Source organism: Chlorocebus sabaeus, chromosome 25 (genome assembly GCF_047675955.1).
Source record: "Chlorocebus sabaeus isolate Y175 chromosome 25, mChlSab1.0.hap1, whole genome shotgun sequence".
NCBI lineage: Eukaryota > Metazoa > Chordata > Mammalia > Primates > Cercopithecidae > Chlorocebus > Chlorocebus sabaeus.
The window spans coordinates 55,974,353-55,996,536 of NC_132928.1; the positions used below are offsets into that span (position 1 = coordinate 55,974,353).

The 22,184-nt window shown below is 38.0% G+C and overlaps 1 protein-coding gene and 1 pseudogene across 3 annotated transcripts in view; both read right to left on the reverse strand.

Annotated features, from left to right (window-relative positions):
- KLHL20 (kelch like family member 20) overlaps positions 1 to 22,184 on the reverse strand; it is a 64,597-nt gene that overhangs the window by 40,862 nt on the left and 1,551 nt on the right. For all 3 annotated transcript variants that reach the window (XM_007989455.3, XM_073011786.1, XM_037985940.2), the window contains exon 3: positions 10,807 to 11,380. In XM_007989455.3, coding sequence (XP_007987646.1) covers positions 10,807 to 11,380 — 574 coding nt within the window. The remainder of the gene's footprint in view (positions 1 to 10,806; positions 11,381 to 22,184) is intronic.
- Positions 3,391 to 3,826, reverse strand: LOC140710284 (small ribosomal subunit protein eS27-like; annotated as a pseudogene).

The window sequence follows — 22,184 nt, forward strand, 5'->3', positions numbered from 1 at the left end:
TTGATAGCAACAAAAAATACTAAGAAGTAAACTTAAAAGGAAATGTAGGCTGGGTGGGGTGGCTCACACCTGTAATCCCAGCGCTTTGGGAGGCCAAGGAGGGCAGATCATTTGAGGTCAGGCATTCGAGACCAGGCTGGTCAACATGGTGAAACCCTGTCTCTACTAAAAATGCAAAAATTAGCCAGGCATGGTGGTGCATGCCTGTAACCTCAGCTTCTCGGGAAGCTGAGGTGGGAGAATTGCTTGAACGGAGGTTGCGGTGAGTAGAGGTCGTGTCATTGCACTCCCCACTGGGTGACACAGCCAGACTCTTTCTTAAAAAAAAAAAAAAAAAAGAAAAAAAGAAAAGAAAAAGGAAATGTATAAAACTTAGATGAATAAAACTATAAAACATTCCCAAGATATACAAAAATACAATTGAAGAAATAAAATCTTGTTATTTGATAGGACAACTCGACATCATAAAATGACTGTTCTTAAGTTTACTTATAAATTAATATGATCCCAATAAATATACCAATAAATTATTTTATTGGAACTAGATAAGGCGACACTAAAGTTCATCTGGAAAAATAAACAGCAAGAAAGCCTGGAAAACACTGAAAAACAAGAGTTACATGGTGGGGAGGGGGTTACTAGCCCTACCGCATACATATTAAAATTCATTATAAAACTTTAGTAATTAAGCCATAATAAATAGAAAACAGTATCATACTGGTATATGGCCTAGAACAGAGGGTCGAAAATCAATTACATACAGAAATTTAGTGTTTAATAAGGATGCTATCTGAAATCACTGGGGCAAAGAAAGGCTTTTAAATAAATGGTATTTAGACTAGATGGCCATTCGGAAAAAGATAAACTTAGGTCCATATTTCACACCATACACAAAGATGAACTAAGACCATTTACATACTAGAAAAAATATTTGTAAATTTCTCTGTAACCTGGGTTTGGGGACACCTTTCAAACTCTGCCTCAAAATCCAGATACAATAAAAGACTGATACATTTGACATTTAAAAAACCAAAAAGTTTTGCATGATCAAAAAATACAATAAGCAAACTTGAAAGACAAATGCAAACTGGAAAAAATATTTGTGACATATATCATGGATAAAAGGCTATCACTGTTAATATGTGGAGAACTTTAAAAAATTGAAGAAAAAACAAAAATCTAATAGCAAAATGGGCAAAATACATTAAAACACAATTCACAAGAATTATACATATGGTGCTTAAAAATAGAAAAGATGTTCAACTTATTTTAAGAGAAGTATAAATTAAAATGATACTGAAATTCCCTTCTCATCTGTTAAATTAGCAAAAATTCCAAAGGCTGGCAATATAATCTGTTGGTGAGGCTGTGGACAGTTAGCCTCATATCCTACTGGTTAGAATGATTCAATCCCTCTGGAAGGGAAATTGGTGATACTTAAATGAAGTTAAAGTTAGGCCCTGCAATCCTATTTCTAGGAATTTATTCTAAAGATAAACTTCCAACAATATTGACATATTCATACAAAATGTTATTCATTGCAGCATTATTTGTGATGGCAAAATATTTAAAGCTACCTAAATGCTCAAACAGTGGAGACTGATTGAACAAACAGTGGTACATCCACACAAGGAGTACAATGCAGCTATGAAAAACAAGGACAATTTAAATCAACTAATATGGAATGAATTCCAGAAAATATTAAAATGCAAGGTGCAACAAAATATATAGCATGCAGAAAAGAAATGGAAATAGGAAAACATACACGTATTTAATTTTGCTAAAGGAAACACAAGAAGGATAAACCAGAACCTACCATGCATCAAAATAATAAATAGCAACAAAGGACTATAATCTACTGAATAGAATAAGCCCATAAGTCCACAGTACTAATCAATCAATACGGGTTAAGAAAAATTCTATCCTATAGCAGAATGTAGACGGAAACTGGAGTTTAAAAAAAAAAAAAAAATCACCGCTTTGCAACCATCATAGTAAGTGTTCAGGAATAAAGGAATATGAAAGTAAAGGAGTAAAGGAATATAAAAGGAGTATAGGAGTATTCAGGAGTAAAGGAATATGCTATTGGCAATATACCCCCCAATTACCCAGAAAAAAATGTTTACAGAGCAAGGAGAGAATGACAAGGTAAATGAGGCAAAATGTTAACAATTGGTGAATTTGGACAAAGGGTACATAAAAGTTTTGTCTTACTCCTGTGATTTCCTATAAATTTGAATATTTTTCAAATAAAGTTTAAATAGTATTTTTCCAGTCTGATAAGGCTAAAAAAGTGGTATTTTGTTTTGAAATATGTTTCTTTAATTATAGGTGAGGCTGAGCGTCCTTTCACGTTTATTTTCCATTTGACCATCTTTTTTTTTTTTTTTTACACATTCCTTATTATATACCCTTTGCTTATTTTTCCACTGTGTTTTTCATGGTATTTTTTTTTCTGGTTAAACCTGGATGAGCTCATGGGAATTAGCATTTTTCTGTCGTGTATGTTCCAAATAGATTTTCTGAGTTTGACATCAATTTTTTAGTTCATGATGCTTTTTGTGTTGGAAAGAACAAAAAATTTTAACTTTTATATAATCAAATTAATCTTTTTATGGTGTCTGAATTGTATCCTGCTTACATTCTTCTGTAGTACCAAAATGTTTGTAATGTTTTAATGTTTCTTAAGGCCAATGGACCTAATACTATTAATAACTTTTATTTCAGCATATATGATGAGATATGTGTGTATATATACATATGTGTGTATATACGTATATATGCATATATATACACGTATATATCCTTCTTAAAATAATCCCTTCCTTTGCATCTCACAACCCATGCTTGCTCTTTCCTTCTATCCTTTCTAAATATTCCCTGTTACCATTGCCAGTCACTTATCCCTCAATATTGGAAACATTTTAGGGCTTTTTTCTTCTCTCTCTCCTCTCAGGTGATCTCATTGGTATTGATTTGTTGACCTTGTTTATGGTGGCAAACTGTTCCATTCTCCAGTACACCTGTAGTACAAATTTCCAGAAGTAGGAAGCTGAGTCAAAATAGTGTGTGTAAAAAGTGTGTAACTTTGACAGATACCACTGTAGTTCCTCTCAAAAGGGTTGTACTAACTTATACTCACACTAGCAATGATCTTATTTCCCCACAGCCTTGCCAACAGGGTGCATAAAACTTCTGGATATTTGTAATCTGATAGATAAAAAATGTTACTTTCATGTAGTTTTGTGTTTTAGTTATTTTAAACAAGCAGATTTCATATGTTTACGGGGAATCTGAATTTCTTTTCTGTTTATGGCCTGTTTTTCTGTTAGGTCATCAGTTTGTGTTATCGACCAACAGGAGCTCTTGACATAAGGAGATTAACGTCGTCCATGATACAAGTTACAATTGTTGTTTAATCCAACATGTGTTTATTGAGATGGTTTCCCACTCATCGTGGTGCAGAGTGCTTTTAGTGCTGCTTTCATATGAAGGAATATCCTTCTGTAAGCCTTTCCTCCTGTAGGCTGGCAAAGGACAGTGGAGCAGCCAACACACAAAACTACGGCTTGTGCATGGCTAAAGACCATAGTGATTTTACAGCATCCTGGGCATTTCACATCCATGAAATAGGAACTGGGGCTCTGCACCAGGTGTTTCTTCTTGTGTTTCCTTTTCTCCTCTTCCGGAGAGGGATGAAGGAGATCCTTTGTAAGAGGCATGTTCTCGTGGGAAGGTCATCACCACCAGAAAGGACGATTTACAAATATTTTTCCCCAGTTTGCCTTTGACTTTCGTCTTGTAATTGTTGTTTTGCTTTGTTTTACCATGAAGAAAATTTTGAATTTTATGTAGTCAAATCTATCAATTTTCTCTTCTGTCTTTTCTGGGTTAGTCAATTAGAAAGACCTTTTTCACTTCAAGATTGTAAAGAAATTGCTCCATGTCATCTTGTAATATTTTCATGGTTTTATTTTGTATGTTTAAATGTTTGATCCATTGGAGGTTATCCTGGTGGACAGAGGGTGGTATTAAAGCATAAAATAGAAAATATGTAAAAAATGGCAGATAGGAGGCAGGACTAACTTGCACCTTCCAATTGGACAGACAGAACAGTGTGTGGAGATTCACATTGTGAACTTTTACTCCAAGAACCACCAGAGGAACACACCAGGAAAACTAAAAAGAATTCACAGATCCTTTGACAGAAGTGGCTTGCAGCTGCAAAATCTGAGCCAAAAAACTGTGAGTGCCCAAAGTATGAGAGGGGCAAAGCCCACCTCCGAACACACATCCTCACTGGAGAACCTGAAAATTCAGATTATGGGAGAAGGATTTAATCTTACCTAGAACTGAAATGAATTTAGTGAGTAAAAGCAGCAGTAGGAAGAGCCCTGTAGGCAGTCCTGGTCCCCAGGGAAGCCATTTCTGACTTCATCTCACAAGGGTCCTTGGGAAGAACAGCCAGTGGAACTGGGGAAGGGCCACAGAAAGAAGGAGACTTCCAGGTAAACTGTGTAATAATTTTGACTGAGTGCAAATTTTCCTGGGCAGAATCCGGGCTGGGGGGGGCAAACGAGAAGTGCAGATACAACATGGAAGCTGAAGCCATGGCAGGCAGGGAGGGGCAAGGCCTGAAAGCTCTGCCTGTCTTCTCAGCAGGGAGAAATCAACTCCAGAAGGAATCTCAAAACCATGGAAATACATGGAAATTACATAATCTGCTCCTGATTGATCTGTGGGTCAACAATGAAATCAAGATGAAAATTTAAAAATTCTTTAAACTGACAATAATAGTGATACAACTTATCAAACCTGTGGGATACAGCAAAAGTGGTGCTAAGAGGAAAGTTCACAGCATTAAATGCCTACATCAAAATTCTGAGAGAGTACAAATAGACAATCTAAGGTCAAACCTCAAGGAACTAGATAAACAAGAACAAACTCAAACCCAGCAGAAGAAAAGAAATGATAAAGATCAAAGCAGAACTAAATGAAATTGAAACAGAAAAAACAGTACAAAAGAGAAATGAAAGAGCCGGTTCTTTGAAAAGATATACAAAATGAATAGACCATTAGCAAGATTAACCGAGAAAAGAGAGAAGATCCAATTAGATCTTGCTCAATTAGAAACAAAATGGGGCCTGGCGCGGTGGCTCACACCTGTAATCCTAACACTTTGGGAGGCCAAGGTGGGCAGATCACCTGAGGTCAGGAGTTCGAGACCAGCCTGCCCAACATGGCGAAACCCTGTCTCTACTAAAAATAAAAAAATTAGCTGGGCATGGTGGCAGGTGCCTGTAATCCCAGCTACTCGGGAGGCTGAGGCAGAAGAATTGTTTGAACCCGGGAGGTGGAGGTTGCTGTGAGCCGAGACTGCCACCGCACTCCAGCCTGGGCGACAAGTATGAAACCCCATCTCAAAAAGAGAGAGAAAAAAAGGGAGACATTACAACTGATATGTGCACAAACTAGAAAACCTAGAGGAGATTAATAAATTCCTGAAAATATACAATCCTCCTAAATTAAACCAGGAAGAAACAGAAACCCTGAACAGAGCAATAACAACAGTGAGATTGAAATGACAATTTAAAAAATTGCCAAAAAAAAAAGTCCAGGACCAGATGGATTCACAGTTGAATTCTATCAGACATTTAAAGAAGAACTGGGCCAGGCGTGATGGTTCATGCCTGTAATCCCAGCACTTTGGGAGGCTGAGGTGGCGGATTGCCTGAGCTCAGGAGTTTGAGACCAGTCTGGGCAAAATGGTGAAACCCCGTCTCCACTAAAATACAAAAAATTAGCTGGGCGTGGTGGTGGGTGCCTGTAGTTCCGGATACTCAGGAGACTAAGGCAGGAGAATTGCTTGAACCCAGGAGGCGGAGGTTGCAGTGAGCTGAGATCGTGCTACTGTACTCCAGTCTGGGCGACAGAGCGAGACTCTGTCTCCAAAAAAAAAAAGAATTGGTACCAATCCTACGGACGCTATTCCAAAAGGCAGAGAAAGAGGGAATCCTCCCTAAATCATTCTATGAAGCCAGTATCACCCTAATACCAAAACCAGGAAAGAACATAACAAAGAAAACTACAGACCAATATCCCTGATGAACATAGATGCAAAAGTCCTCAACAAAATAATAGCTAACTGAATCCAACAGCATATCAAAAAGATAATCCACCGTCATCAAGTGGGTTTCATACCAGGGATGAAGGGATAGTTTAACATATGCAGGTCAATAACTGTGATATACCACATAAACAGAATTAAAAACAAAAATCATATGATCATCTCAATAGATACAGAAAAAGCATTTGACAAAATCTAGCATCATTTATGATTAAAACCCTCAGGAAAATCGGCATAGAAGGGATATACCTTAAGGTAATAAAAACCATCTATGACAAACCTGCAGCCAATATTATACTGAACAGGAAAAGTTGAAAGCATCCCCCTGAGAACTGGAACAAAACAAAGATGCACACTTTCACCACTTCTATTCAACATAGTACTTTAAGTCCTAGCCAAAGCAATCATACAAGAGAAAGAAATAAAGGGCATCCAGGACCGGGTGCAGCAGCAGCTCACGCCTGTACTCCCAACACTTTGGGACGCCGAAGCAGGTGGACTGCCTGAGCTCAGGAGTTTGGGAGCAGCCTGGGCAACATGGCAAAACCCTGTCTCTACAAAAAAATACAAAAATTAGCCGGGCATGATGGTGTTCACCTGTAGTCCCAACTATGTAGGGGGCTGAGGCGGGAGGATCGCTTGTGCATAGGAGGTCAAAGCTGCAGTGAGCTGTGTTTGCACCAAAACACTCCAGCCTAGGGGACAGAGCAAGACCTCATCTCTTAGAACAAACAAACAAATGAAATAAAGGGCATCCAGATCATTAAAGAGAAAGTCAAACTGTCGCTGTTTGCTGACGATATGATTGTATACCTACAAAACCCTAAAGACTCATCCAAAAAGCTCCTATAACTGGTAAATGAATTCAGTAAAGTTTCAGGGTACAAAATTAATGTACACAAACCAGTAGCACTGCTATACACGAAGAGCGACCAAGCTGAGAATCAAATCAAGAACCCAACCCCTTTTATAATAACTGCAAAAAAAAAAAAAAGATAAAATACTTAGGAATATATCTCACTACAGAAGTGAAAGTCTCTACAAAAACACTGCTGAAAGAAATCATAGGTGACACAAACAAATGGAAACACATCACATGCTCACGAATGGGTAGAATCAATATTGTGAAAATGACTATACTGCCAAGAGAATCTATAAATTCAATGCAATTCCCATCAAAATACCACCATCATTCTTCACAGAAATAGAAAAAACAATCCTAAAATTCATATGGAACCAAAAATGAGCCCACATACCCAAAGGAAAGCTAAGCAAATCTGGAGGCATCCCATAATCTGACTTCGAACTATTTTACAAGGCTATAGTCACCAAAACAGCACGGTACTGGTATAAAAATAGGTACACAGACCAATGGAAAGAATAGAGGACCCAGAAATAAAGCCAAATAGTTAAAGCCAACTGATCTTTGACAAAGCAAACAAAAACATAATGTGGGGAAAGGACATCCTATTCAGCAAATGGTGCTGGGATAATTGGCAAGCCACGTGTAGAAGAATGAAACTGAATCTTCATCTCTCACCTTATACATAAATCAACTCAAGATGGATCAAAGACTTAAATCTAAGACATGAAACCATAAAAATTCTAGAAGACAACATTGGAAAAAACCCTTCTAGACATTGGTGTAGGCAATGAGTTCATGATCAAGAACCAAAAGCAAATGCAACAAAAACAAAGATAAATAGATGGAACTTAAACTAAAAAGCTTCTGCACAGCAAAAGAAATAATCAGCAGAGTAAACAGATAACCCACGGAGTGGGAGAGAACGTTTGCAAACTACGGATCCAACAACAGGCTAATATACAGAATCTACAAGGAATTCAAACAAATCACCAAGAAAAAAAAACAATTCCATCAAAAAGTGGGCTAAAGACCAATAGACAATTCTCAAAAGAAGATATACAAATGGCCAACAAACATATGAAAAACTGCTCAACATCACTAATGATCAGCAAATCAAAGCCACAATGTGATACCACTTTACTCCTGCAAGAATGGCCATAATTTAAAAAATTAAAAAATAGGCCAGGTATGGTGGCTCACGCCTGTAATCCCAGCACTTTGGGAGGCCAAGGTGGGCGGATCACCTGAGGTCAGGAGTTTGAGACCAGCCTGGCCAACATTTTGAAACCCCATCTCTACTAAAAATACAAAAATTAGCTTGGTGTGGTGGCAAATGCCCGTAATCCCAGCTACTCAGGAGGCTGAAGTGGGAGAATCGCTTGAACCTGGGAGGCGGAGGTTGCAGTGAGCCGAGATCATGCCACTGCACTCCAGCCTGGGCAACACAGTGAGACTCTGTCTCAAAATTAAAAAAAAAAAAAAAAAAGATGTTGGCATGGACGTGGTGAAAAGGGAACACTTTTACATTGCTGGTTGGAATGTGAACTAGTACAACCACTATGGAAAACAGTATGGAGATTCCTTAAAGAACTAAAAGTATATCTACCATTTCATCCAGCAATCCCACTACTAGTTACCTGCCCAGAGGAAAAGAAGTCATTATATGAAAAAGACACTTGTATATGCAAGTTTATAGCAGCACAATTCGCAACTGCAAAAATATGGAACCAGCCCAAATGCCCATCAATCAATGAGTAGATAAAGAAAATGTGGTATGTACAGATACCACAGAATACTACTCAGCCATAAAAAGGAACGATATATTGGTCAGGAACAGTGACTCACACCTGTAATCCCAGTACTTTGGGAGGCTGAGGCAAGCAGATCATTTGAGGCCAGGAATTTGAGACCAGCTTGGCCAACATGGTGAAACTCCATCTCTCATAAAAATACAAAAATTAGCTGGACATGGTGGCATGTATGTATAGTCCCAGCTACTTGGGAGGCTGAGGCAGGAGAATCACTTGAACCCAGGAAGCAGAAGTTGCAGGGAGCTGAGACTGAGCCCTGCTGCACTCCATCCTGGGCCACAGTGAGATTCTGTCTCAAAAAAAAAAAAAAGAAAAAGAAAAAACAAAGATATAATGGCATTTGCAGCAATCTGGATGGAGTTGGCTGGAGACCATTGTTCTAAGTGATGTAACTCAGGAATGGAAAACTAAAAATCCTATGTTCTCCCTTATAAGTGGGAGCTAAGCTATGAGGATGCAAAGTCATAAGAATGACACAATGGACTTTAGGGATTCAGGGGGAAGCATGGGAGGTGTGTGAGGGATAAAAGACTACACACTGGGTATAGTGTACACTGCTTGGGTGGTGGGTGCACCAAAATCTCAGAAATCACCACTGAAGAATTTATTCATATAATCAAACACCACCTGTTCTCCAAAAAATGATTGGGGGGAAAAAAAGTATGGTCCTGAGCTAATCACTTTACTGAAAAATAAATAAAAATATGATTTTTAAAAATGTTGTAAAACAGACAATGTTTTTCCTTTGCTTAAAACCCTTTAATGGTTTTCTAGCACTCTTAGGATCAATCTCAAATTCTTTTTTTTTTTTTTTTGAGATAGCGTCTGGCTCTCTCACCCAGGCTGGAGTGCAGTGGCATGATCTTGGCTCACTGCAACCTCTACCTCCTGGGCTTAAGCCATCCTCCCACCCCAGCCTCCTAAGTAGCTGGGACTAGGGGCGCCCGCCACCATGCCCGACTAATTTTTGTATTTTTTGTAGAGACAGGGTTTCGCCATGTTGCCCAGGCTAGTCTTGAACTCCTGAGCTCATGCAATCTGCCCGCCTCAGCCTCCCAAAGTGCTGGGATTACAGGCATGTGCCATTGTGCCAGGCCAATCTCAAATTCTTAATGTAGTCTATCAACCTCAGTGTTATTTAGCCCTCTTCTTTCTGTGTAATCACTATGTAACATCCTCTAACCCCCTTGGTCTCTGGGTCTCACTGTTTTTTTTTTTTAGGTCTTCAAACTAGTGATGCTTTTTAATGTCTCAGGATTTTGCACAAGTTGTTCCAGAACCAAAGTTAAATTTCTCTGTAATACACTCTTAAATCATCCAGGGCTGCTTCTTTGTAACACCCATTAACTGTAGTTAATTATTTGTATAATTAAGCGTTTAATGATTATCTTCCCTGCTAGATTATAAACTCCACAAATACAGACTCTAGATTTCTAGTTCACTATTGTACCCTATGTTCCCAAGCACAGTGGCTGAAACATAGTAGCCTTACAAATATTTGTTAAATAAATAAGGGAAAGATAGCAGGTTTAATGAAAAGTCTTTTGATAACATCTAAACTCATCTTTTCAGATTATTAGTTTACCAAATAAGCTATAATCTATAATTTATTCTGAATAATCCACATAATCAGGAAGGAAATATCTTATATAAATGATGATACCAGGTATCCTATCAGGCATAGATCCTCTTAGGAATTAAACTCTATTTTGGCTTATAAATTAACTTTTTTAAAAAAATCTTCTTTTTTTCCTTTCTTTTTTTTGCTTATACTTTTATGAATACAGTTATGGAGAATCAATCCCTAAATCTTAACTTTTGCTGGTAGAACACAAAATTGGCCTCTAAAATAAAAGCCAGGTTTAGGATTTATAATAACTTATTTCTTTGCTATTATGAGTTAGAATCAGCAGGAAATACCCAGGCAATTTAACAGAATGTGAACCTATATTGCTCTCTGACAAATAGGTCATAAGTGCATTGGAACACCAAGTGCAACTCACCTCTTGAAAGTTATGTTGGGTGAACTTGTCTGCTATCCTTAGCAACTCACGACATGAATGTGTGTCAGCAAAAGCCCGAATGCCCAGGCAGTTAGAAGGATCTAATTGTCTCTTTAAGAATTCACAGCAGGCTTCCTGTATTTCTGCCAGCTGGAGGAGGCAAGCAGCTGGCAGAAGAGTCTGAACATTGCCCTCTTCTACTGTTATCTGGGAGGTATATGCAAAGTCAATCAGTAATTCCATAGCCCTCTCGTCGATGTCTCGGATCACTACTTCTGTCTGACGGCTCTCTGCCAATTCTCCTGTAAACATAGCTCGGAAGTAGGGACTACAGGCTGACAAAATGACTCGATGGGCATAAATCTTCTTGGCGCCCACAACTAGCACCACATCACATAGCTCCCGGTGCTTTCTCAGAAGGTTAATCACTTCCAACGTTTGTCGAGGGTGCTTGTCTGAGATATAGGGCATGCGGGCAGGTTGGGGAACCCCTTCGGGCAGTTTGTTGGGGTCTCCAAGGGTGCAGCGGCTTGTTACATCCATTCCAGTCTCTCCTGGTCGAATGTTGGTACACCTATAGGAATGATGGGGGAGAGAGAGAAGATGGCAGTATTATTATAAACTCTTTTCTCCCCTTAAATGTTTGTAATTCAAGCGATAAGGAAACGTAATTAGCTTGGTGATTTTTTTTTTTTTTTTTAATTTTTTTGTAGAGATGATGTCTCACTGTGTTGCCCAGATTGGTCTCAAACTCCTGGGCTCAAGTGATCCTATTGCCGCCACCTCCCATAAGCCAACATGCCTGGTCTACATAAACCATTTAAATTCCAGCTACTATGGTAATAAAACTTTTAGATAAGGTGGTTATGCTTATCCATTTTAAAAATTAAGCCCAAGTTAACATGCTTCAATTAATAGTTAAATTTTGAATTAAAGACAATCTAAAAAGTTTGGATTGACGGCCGGGTGTGGTGGCTCATGTCTGTAATCCCTGGGAGACCAAGGTAAGCTGATCACTTGAGGCCAGGAGTTTGAAACCAGCCTGGTGAATGTGGCAAAACCCTGTCTCTACTAAAATTACAGAAAAATTAGCCATGTGTGGTGGCACATGCCTGTAATCCCAGCTGCTTGGGTGGCTGAAGCACAAGAATCACTTGAACCCTAGAGGCAGAGGCTGCAGTAAGCCGAGACTGCATCACTGCACTCCAGTCTGGGTGACAGAGAGAGACCCTGTCTCAAAAAAAAAAAAAAAAAAAAAAAAAAGTCTGGATTGAAATTTATCTTTACACAGAATCTTTTCCTCAAAGTTTATTGAGATCAAAATAGTAAAGAAAATGGCAAGCTAAATGATGATTTAGCAGGACTCCAAAGAGCCTCCAGGTCAATTTTGTTAGACTAATTTGGGTCTAATTTCCTATCTAGAGATATTAAATATGATAAGCCTCAATTAAAAGTACTACATATGTCAAACTGCTCTGAATCACTGAGGTTTCGGTATGATTATAAAATAAATGAGTAAGTTCATAAACAGACATTCTTCAATTTATAAGTAAGTAGTATTTAAAAGTTGATTCTAAAAGTTTATTTATTTGGAGGTTTGTATTTTTCTACGGTAAGAGTGCTATAAATGGGGACTAGGTTTAGTTGTAAAATTCAGTGCATCATAAGAAGCATTAAAAAATGAAATAGAAAGTAACAGCATACATTTCATTAAGTATGTTCAATTGCGTGTATGTACACACACAAATTCGTATAGATACGCATCACTGGTTCCCTTTGTAAACTGCAGGTTATATCAAAAAAGTTTAAATGTCACTGCCCTGAGTTTTGAAGTCCCAAGATGCAAGGAACAATAGGTACAAGAAGGGAGAAGGAAAAGAGTCTCTCTCTTTTTCAGATTATTCTACAGTTTGTTGTTGCTGGGTTTTTATATTTATTAATTTTTTAAAAAATTTTGAGATGAGGGTCTCACTATGTTGCCCATGCTGGTCTTGAACTCCTAGGCTCAAGCAATCCTCCTGAGTAGCTGGGATTAAAGGCACATGCCACCATGCTGGGTTGGTCTTTTTTTTTTTTTTTTTGAGACGGAGTCTGGCTCTGTCACGAAGGCTGGAGTGCAGTGGCACAATCTCGGCTCATTGCAACTTCCGCCTCCCGGGTTCAAGCGATTCTCCCGCCTCAGCCTCCCAAGTAGCTGGGACTACAGGTGTGTGCCACCATGCCTGGCTAATTTTTTGTATTTTTAGTAGATACGGGGTTTCACCGTGTTAGCCAGGATGGTCTCGATCTCCTGACTTCATGATCCACCTGCCTCAGCCTCCCAAAGTGCTGGGATTACAGGCATGAACCACTGCGCCTGGCTGTTTTTGGTTTTTAAACAAAAGCTTTAGAGAAGCATGATGGCTCGAGCTAGTATACATAAACTGTAGAAGTCTATAAGTTGGGCATTTCCTGTACATTTAGGTATGTGTTGTCTAGACTTGTGTTAAAGGATGTATTTTTTAGAAGCTGCAATAATTATTTTCCTTTAAAATGGGTTCTGGACAAAAAGGTGGTGGAGTATCTGTAAATTGCTCAAATTTGATGAACACTGCCTTACAGGATCAGAGTATATATGTATGTGTCTATAAATCTTACAAGTTGGTGTTATTCACAAGTCTTCAAATATGAAAACTGCCCCTTCTTGCTTGTGTGGAGATCTAGATATGGAATGGAATGGATCATCGGATCATCTAGCATAATGCCCTCCTTTTACAGATGAAGAAACTAGTTTGGTTACGTGACTTACTCAAAATCATGAAGCTCTCAGTCTCTGGATGCTTTAGGGTAAACCACGCATCTCCTGAGGTACTGTGAATATTTAATAACTGTAATTCATGTGAGTACTGGGAGGTGAGGAGAGGGAAGAGTTTCTAGGATGATTTAGCAATTCAAAATAAGGTTTTGTTTTTTCTTATGGATTATCCAAATTTCTGTACAACTACTTTTAAAAGCCCAAGAAACTACACCAAATACAGACTTTTTTTTTAGATTCAGTCATCATAAAAAACTTCATCAGTGAAATATCAAGAAGAGTCAAATAATTAGGTAAAAGCCTATAAAATGCATTTCATATTTAAGGAAATAAGCATAACAAAGTGAACTTACGTCATCCCTTTTCTAACTAAAATTAACTGGATGGTCTAAGAAATTTTCAGAATTACTTTTAAGTATTGATAAAATACTTAAAATACTTTTATTATCTTTAAAGTCATTCCAGATAATACATAAGATACAAATTTGTATCTTTTCTTTGCAACAGGGTCTTGCTTTATCACCCAGGCTGGAATACAGTGGTTTGATCATGGCTCACTGCTGCCTCAACCTCCCAGGCTCAAGTGATCCTCCCACCTCAGCCCCCCAAGTAGCTGGGACTACGGGTGTGAGTCATCGTGCCTGGCTTGAAAATTTGTATCTTATATTCATATTTCATATGTGGAAATTCAGGTGCGAAATTACTAGGTAAAAGTCACAAATTACTAACAAATAATTAGAAATAAGATATTTGGATTTTTTTATCATCACATTACATAAACATGCAGAGAAAAGACAATCTATGACTCTTAATTAAAATAACTATTCTTTTAACAAATACTAATTGCTTTTAATGTACAAAGCATTTTGCTATAGACTGTGGGAAATTCAAAGTAATATAAAGAAGCAATCTCTAGAGGAGGAGAGAGGGCAACCAGGACAAAAGATGTGGTTCAAACGTAACAATTTTTGGAGCTAGGCTGAGCCTAGTGGCTCATGCCTGTAATCCCAGCACTTTGGGAGGTTGAGGTGGGGGGATCCCTTAAATCCAGGAGTTTGAGACATGCCTGGGCAACATAGTGAGGCCCCATCTCTAGAAAAAAATAAAAAAACAAAAAAACCCAAAAACATATATATAATGTATGTGTATGTTTATATATATAAAAAAGAATTTTTGGAGGTGATACATATGTTTAGGACCTCGATTGTGATGATATCATGGGTGTACACATATGCCCAAACTCATCAAAATGCATACATAAAATATGTACAATTTTTTGTATATCAATTATACCTAAATAAAGCTTAAAAGTCATTCAGAAAGGCAAAATCTATGAAGTATTTGTTTAACATCATTCAGAAAGATTCTGGATCTGACAGGTGTCGTCTATCAGGTTACCACAAGGGTGTGTGTTTTGTTGTGAAGTAGGAATATTACACTGGGTTTTCCCAGAGATTAAGGGAAGTGTCTCACATCCATGCTCCAGATCGGTATATTTCTGTTTCTGATTCTTATTAAGCAGTCCTCTGATGGAAAATTCTTCCAAAAGTACCCTGCTACTTAAAAGGGGGATGACTCAAGCATTCTGATCACTGAGTTCTAGGTCAGCCTCATGTGAGTCTCTCTCAGATACTAGTCATCTACCACTACTGAGAGAGTCTAATATCTAGCCTGCAAAGGACAGCATCCCTATCAGTCTTCTACTTCCAAAGCTGTAGCACTAACAGGAACTACAGTATAATAAAACACAAAGGTGTAAAAGGAGTCTCCTGAGAAGGACAGAAAAATCCATAAGGACGTTCTAGGAAGAAGAAATTGCTTGTGCATTGCAAAGATATAACACGAAAACAAAAAACATGGTTCTTCTTCAACAAGAAGCAATTTTTCCAAAATACTTATACATCTGGTAAAAACATCACTGTTTGTGCTTGGCAATTTTAAAGACTAAAACATAAAGCTGAGCCGTTAAAGAATAATTTTTATCATCCACATAAACAATCAAGAATGCTTTTAACCACAGAGCTAAAATGGTGCCTTGTACATAGTAGCTGCTGAAAGAATAAATCACATGATTAACAGTGGTAAAATCAAGCTTCTTTTTTAAAAAAGTAACGAAGACAAAAGACCAACTCAAAAATTCCTGGAATACTGACACTGAATGCTGAAAGTAAAGTGTTATTGTCACAACCTTAGTTATGTACATAAAGATGCTACCGTTGAACTATGAACAGTTTTTTATTTCACCTAAGTACAATGTGGGTAAACTAAGCTAATGTCTCCGTTTTTCCTTTAAATATACCATAGTGCTAGGCGCGGTGGCTCACACCTGTAATCCCAGCACTTTGCGGGGCAGAGGTGTCGGGATCACCTAAGGTCAGAAGTTCAAGACCAGCCTGGCCAACCTGGTGAGGCCCCATCTGTACTAAAAATACAAAAATTAGCTGGACATGGTGGCGCATGCCTGTAATCCCAGCTAACTGGGAGGCTGAGGCAAGAGAATCGTTTGAACCCTGGAGGCAGAGGTTGCAGTGAACCCAGATTGCGCCACTGCACTACTCCAGCCTGGGCAACAAAAGCAAAACTCCATGTCAAAAAAAAAAGAAAAGAAAAAAAAGCTCTTATTACTGCATTAGTATAGTAGAATCTTTTTTTCTTTTCGTTTTTTTAGAAATAAGGTGTTGCTCTGTCACTAATGATGAAGTGCAGTGGTGTGCTCATAGCTCACTGCAGCCTCAAGCTCCTGGCTGAAGCGATCCTCTCAACTCAGCCTCCTGAGTAGTTAGGCCCTCAGGTGCATAATACCACGCCTGGCTAAATTTTAATTTTTTTGTAGAGACAAAGTCTCTCTATGTTTCCCAGTCTGGTCTAGAACTCCTGGCCTCAAGTGATCCTCCTGCCTCAGCCTCCCAAAGTGCTGGGACCATGCCCCCAGCCATTGGTGTCCATCCATATAATTTTCACTTCAGGAAATATCATTCATTTTTTGTCTTTTTTTCTCAACCATTTAACAATGTAAAAACTAGCTGGGCATGGTGGCTCACAGCTGTAATCCAAGCACTTTGGGAGGTTGAGGGAGGAGGATCGTTTGAGCTTAGGAGTTTGAGACCAGCCTGGGCAATACAATGAGATTCCATCTCTACAAAAAAATTTAAAAATTAGCCAGGTGTGGTGACATGTGTGACAGGTGCTTCTTGTATAGCTTACAGAACCATAAGCCAAGATAAACCTCTCTTTTTTTTTTTTTTTTTTAAATAAATTACCCAGTCTCAGGTACTTCTTTATTAGAATGCAAAATAGACTAACACAATATCTAAATGAACATTTCACCTTTCCTACTTCAAAAATTTTGTTTTACTTTGAAAATTAACAACTTGACCTTAAAAAAGATTCAGTTGCACTGACCCTCATTTATAGTCCTAAATATACTTGAATAGAGAGAGCTAGAGATTTGGGTATATAAACCCTCAAAACAGAAATATCTCAAAGTGCCAGTACTGCTTACTAGAAGGGGTCCCAATAGGCACTATATACCATACCTGATTCTACACCAGAAAGCCAAGCTATTAACCTCTTCATTTGAAAATTGGTTGTGAATGTTTTAGTCCCAAGGCATCTCATCACTGCTTATTGGATAAAATGAGCATAAGCCTTGGGAGCCTTGGTCCAGTGATCGAGACCAAGATGGCGAAGGAAGCGTAAATCCTCATGCAAGCATGCTAGTTTCCCTTTATATCAGGATAGCAAAAGCCTTCCTAGAATACCCCTCAACAACTACTGTTGACATCTCATTGGTAGCATGGTGTCACACAGCCTTTCCCATATGCAGAGACAACTAAGAAATCAACGAGAGTATTTAATTTTCTAGTGTCTATAGTAGGTGGAAGAAAGGAAGAGATGTGCAAGCTAACCTACAGTGCATGCCACACTAGGGAATAGTCAAATCAAGCAAGTATATGTTTTACCACTATTTTTAAGTGTACACTTTAGACTGACTAGAACAAACTGAAAATTTCAAAGATAAGAGATTGGAAATTTTGTCTTCTGAAATTAAACTCAAGGAGTAGTTCAGCTATCCTTCAATGTGAGTAAAAAACTATCAATAAAAACTCTAGATACTGTTAAATAAAATAAGACCCGAAGCATGTAAAGCTTCTTACTCATTTTAGAGACTTTATGGGGTCTTCCTGCTAGGCCCCACCGTAAACACCCCTGGTACTCACTACAGTTCTGTCCTCAGCATTCTCCTTTTCTGTTCTGCCGTCACTTATGCCTACAGCTTGAAGAACCTTCTTAGTACTGATGACTCACATTTTTAAAAAACTTCTAGCCCAAATCTCTCTTCTGCCCCAGACTCATATTCCAATCACATGCTAGATACCTCCACCTGGCTGTTTCCCAAACACAATAGTATTAAAACTATATGAAACAGAATCTATTCTTGGCTTACTGAAACCTGTTCCTCTTCCTGTATTTTTCTTTTTAATCTTATCATGGCAGCACCTAGTTTCCTAAGTTTGGAGTCATTTATAACACTACCTTTTTCTCACTCCATGTTCACCAAATCCTTCTGATTTTACTAGTATACAAGCTCTCAATTCCATCCTCTTCTCTCAACCCCATCCTCTTCTCTCAACCCTCACTGCCATAGATCTACTTCAGGTTCTCATCTTCTTTCATCTGAACTACCACAACTACTTTAAATTCATTTCCTTGCCATAATTTCTTCTCTCTTTCCAATCCATCCCCCATGTGCCTAGAAATCAGCTCAAAGAACAAACGATGTATATAACAATGTCCATTGGCTCTTAAATACCTAAAGGATAAAGTTTGAATTCTTTCCCATGGCTGTAGCCTCAATTTCCATATTTTCTACTTCCCCTTCTTCCCCAAAATACCCTATACTCCACATATACTCACTGTTCCATGCATGTCAGACAATTCTGGGTCTTGGTGCTCTCTCTCTTCTTTCTTTTTTTTTGCACAAGTTGTTCCTTCCTTTTACGGCGTCCTTAATTAACTCCCTTCTTTAGAAGTAAATTCTTATTCTTCCTAGAAGATCCAGCTCAAATATTGCCATCTCTGTGATGCTTCCTCATCTCCACAGAGCAGTTCCCTCCTCTAAGTTTACATCTCTATTAAAATTCTGTTAATGTTTGTTAGTTAATTAACTAATTACATTTTAGAGATGAAGTCTTGCCCTGTCATCTGGGCTGGAGTGCAGTGGTGCAATCATAGCTCACTGCAGCCTCGAACACCTAGGCTCAAGTGATCTTCCTGCCTCCTCCATCTCCCAAAGTGCTGGGATTACAGGTATGAGTCACTGCACCAGGCCAATATTGTATCATGATATCTGTTTTCATCACTTGATCTGTATCACACAATATACAGGTATAGAGTGGTATTATATAAAGGTTTGACATATGAATAAACCAATTTCTACAATCAGGCTCAGTTTTCTACTAATATATTCAAGGAAACTTGGAAAAATTACATTACAAAATATTTGGTATCTCTAAATAAATGAATGATTAAAAAATAATATCTTGGGAAACAAACACATTGTTGGTAAAGACTATGGATTGGTATAACTCTAAGGGCAAAAATTTGTCAATGTCCACCAAAATTAAAAAATGTACATACTCTTTAGGCAATTCTAAACTTAAGAACTTATTCTTTTTTTTTGAGATGGAGTCTCATGTTTTCATCAGGCTGGAGTGCAGTGGTGTGATTTTGGCTCACTGCAACCTCCACCTGCCGGGTTCAAGTGATTCTCCTGCCTCAGCCTCCCAACTGGGACTGTAGCTGGGACTACAGGCACACGCCACCACACCCAGCTAATTTTTGTATTTTTAGTAGAGAAAGGGTTTCACCACGTTAGCCAGGATGGTCTTGATCTCTTGACTTTGTGATTCGCCCACCTCGGCCTCCCAAAGTGCTTCGATTACAGGTATGAGCCACTGTGCCCAGCCAGAACTTATTCTATACTTACACATTTGGGCAAAAAACCACCTACAAGGATATTCATTGCAGACAGAACTGGTTGTAACAGCAAAACAGTTGAAATAAATCTCTCTCAAATGGGACTGGTTAGCAAAGGTGCATATAGACAATGGAATACCACATAACTATTAAAAGGAATAAGGTATGTCTATATGCATTTGTTACAATTTACAAAACAATTTTTCAAGTGAATAAAGATACAAAAGAATGTGCATGATATGCTGACGTTACTGTCTTTTCAAATGCATTTTATTTTCTTATTTTTATTTATTTATTCATTTAAGAGATGGGGTCTCTCTCTGTTACCCGGGCAGGAGTGCAGTGGTGTGATCACCACAGCCTGGAACTCCTGGGCTCAAGTAATCCTCCTGCTTCTGCCTCCTACGTAGCTGGGATTACAAGTATGAACCACTATGCCCTGCAACATTTGTGTCTTTTTTTTTTTTTTTTGAGACAGTGTCTTGCTCTGTTGCCCAGGTTGGGGTTCAATGGTGTGATCATGGCTTACTGCAGCCTCTGCCTCCCAGATTCAAGTGACCCTCTTACCTCAGCCTCCTGAGTAGCTAGAACTTCAGGCATCTGCCACAACACTTGGCTAAATTTTTTTTGTTTCCTTTTTGTAGAGATGGGGTTTTGTCATGTTGTCCAGGCTGGTCTTGAACTTTTGGGCTCAAGGGATCTGCCTGCCTTAGCCTCCCAAAGTGCTGGGATTATAGGCGTGAGCCACTGTGCCCAGCCATCTTCTCTTTTTAAAAGCTACTAATGTTGGCCAGGTGCCGTGGCTCACGCCTGTAATCCCAACACTTTGGGAGGCATAGGCAGGCAGATTCCTTGAGCCCAGAAATTTGAGACCAGCCTGGGCAACATGGCAAAACCCTGTCTCTACAAAATAAAAATTAAAAAAATGAAAAGATAAGACATCTTATATATAGTTGTATATGAACGACAATCCCTCTAAAAGAATGCATAAGAAACTGCTTACAGTGGTTGCTTCTGGAGAGAAGAACTGGGAACTGGGGTCAGCAATGGGAGAGTTAACTTTTCACTGAATATCCTATTGTATCTTTTAAATTTTGCACTGTGTATGCAAATGATGGTACATAAATAAATGATGCAATGAAACTTTAATAATAAAATGCCAATTGATTTCAAAAAACTTTATAATAAAAAATTAGAATACCTTTAACAATAATTTTCAGTCTTTTCTTGTTCATAGATTTTTTTTTTTGGTTTTTTGGAGGGGCAAAGTCTGCAGAAACTGTTCAGTCCTATTTAAACAATTATTCAGTAATCATTAGGTGCTAGTGATGCAAATATAGGAAGACATGAGACTAAAAGAGCTCGCAATCTAGTAGGCAGAATGAACATGTATTCAAACAGTCTCAATATAAAAAGTTACTTCTCAAAGCTTCTTTAATAGCAGCTGAGTATAAACCCAGCATTACAGACTGCCTTCTGGGTTAAATCAGCAAAAATGACAGCCCAACAAGAAAAGGATAGGGAAGTGTGACCATGATTGAAAGTAGGAAGCAGGTAGACCAGAGACCAATGTGAGTAGGCTAGGCTCTGGCCAAGTGACAGTGATGAAGAAGGAGCTGTAACTTAACAATTAACGGCACTAGAATTATCCAACATGATTTTGAATAGCTGACAGTATTATGTAATAAAGCAAGAAAAAAGGAGCAGGTATGAGTGATTAAGCAAATATTTTACATAGACTACTGATAAACCAAAAACATTCCCATGCTCTGGTATTCTTTTAAAAAATAATAAGCTCTTATTTTAGCAATTACATAAGACATGACATTTTATGGTAGCTGGAGATGAGACACAATCAGTGGGTTTTGCAATAAAGTTAGAATGAAGTGATGAAGCATTTAATATATGTTGTTAATTTTTTCATGTACATTGTGGTAAAATATTATTCCTGCCACAGAATAAAATATAAATAAGATAATGGTATTTTTCACCTTGATAACATCTTTTCATCTGGAAAAAAAGGAGCAGGCATGAGTGATTAAGTAAGTATTTTATATAGACTACCGATAAACCAAAAACATTCCCACATTTAAAGCATTTGCAAATATCCATTAATCCCCAATATCCTGATTAGATAAAGAAGTAGGCTGGGGTACAGAGAAGGTGAACAGCTCAAGGTCAATTGATAAATCAATAAAAGATTTGGAAAAAGATATACATTCTGGTTCTTGCTCCAAGTTCTGAGTTATAAGTCATATTCCCATTATAAAATGTTTCTTCTCTTAAAAGAACTGCAAAAGTTGTTTACCTTTGATGTTAAATAACAAATGATTAAATAGAGTTCAATAAATAGAAAACAAATGTAAAAACCAAAGAAATAGAACTGGGCTGATTTTGTATCAATAAAGATTCTAGTCTCATTTGTTAGAAAAGAATGAGAAAAAGCATTATTAAATTCTAGGGTTGGGAGGGCCTATTTAATTGTATTTTCCCAGACATTGTTCGATTTTTCTATGGACTAAGTTATTATGTCTAATACCCATTTTAGTCCTTATACAATCTTCCCTGCAATGCAGCTATTTTAATTAACAGAACAAATGTATTA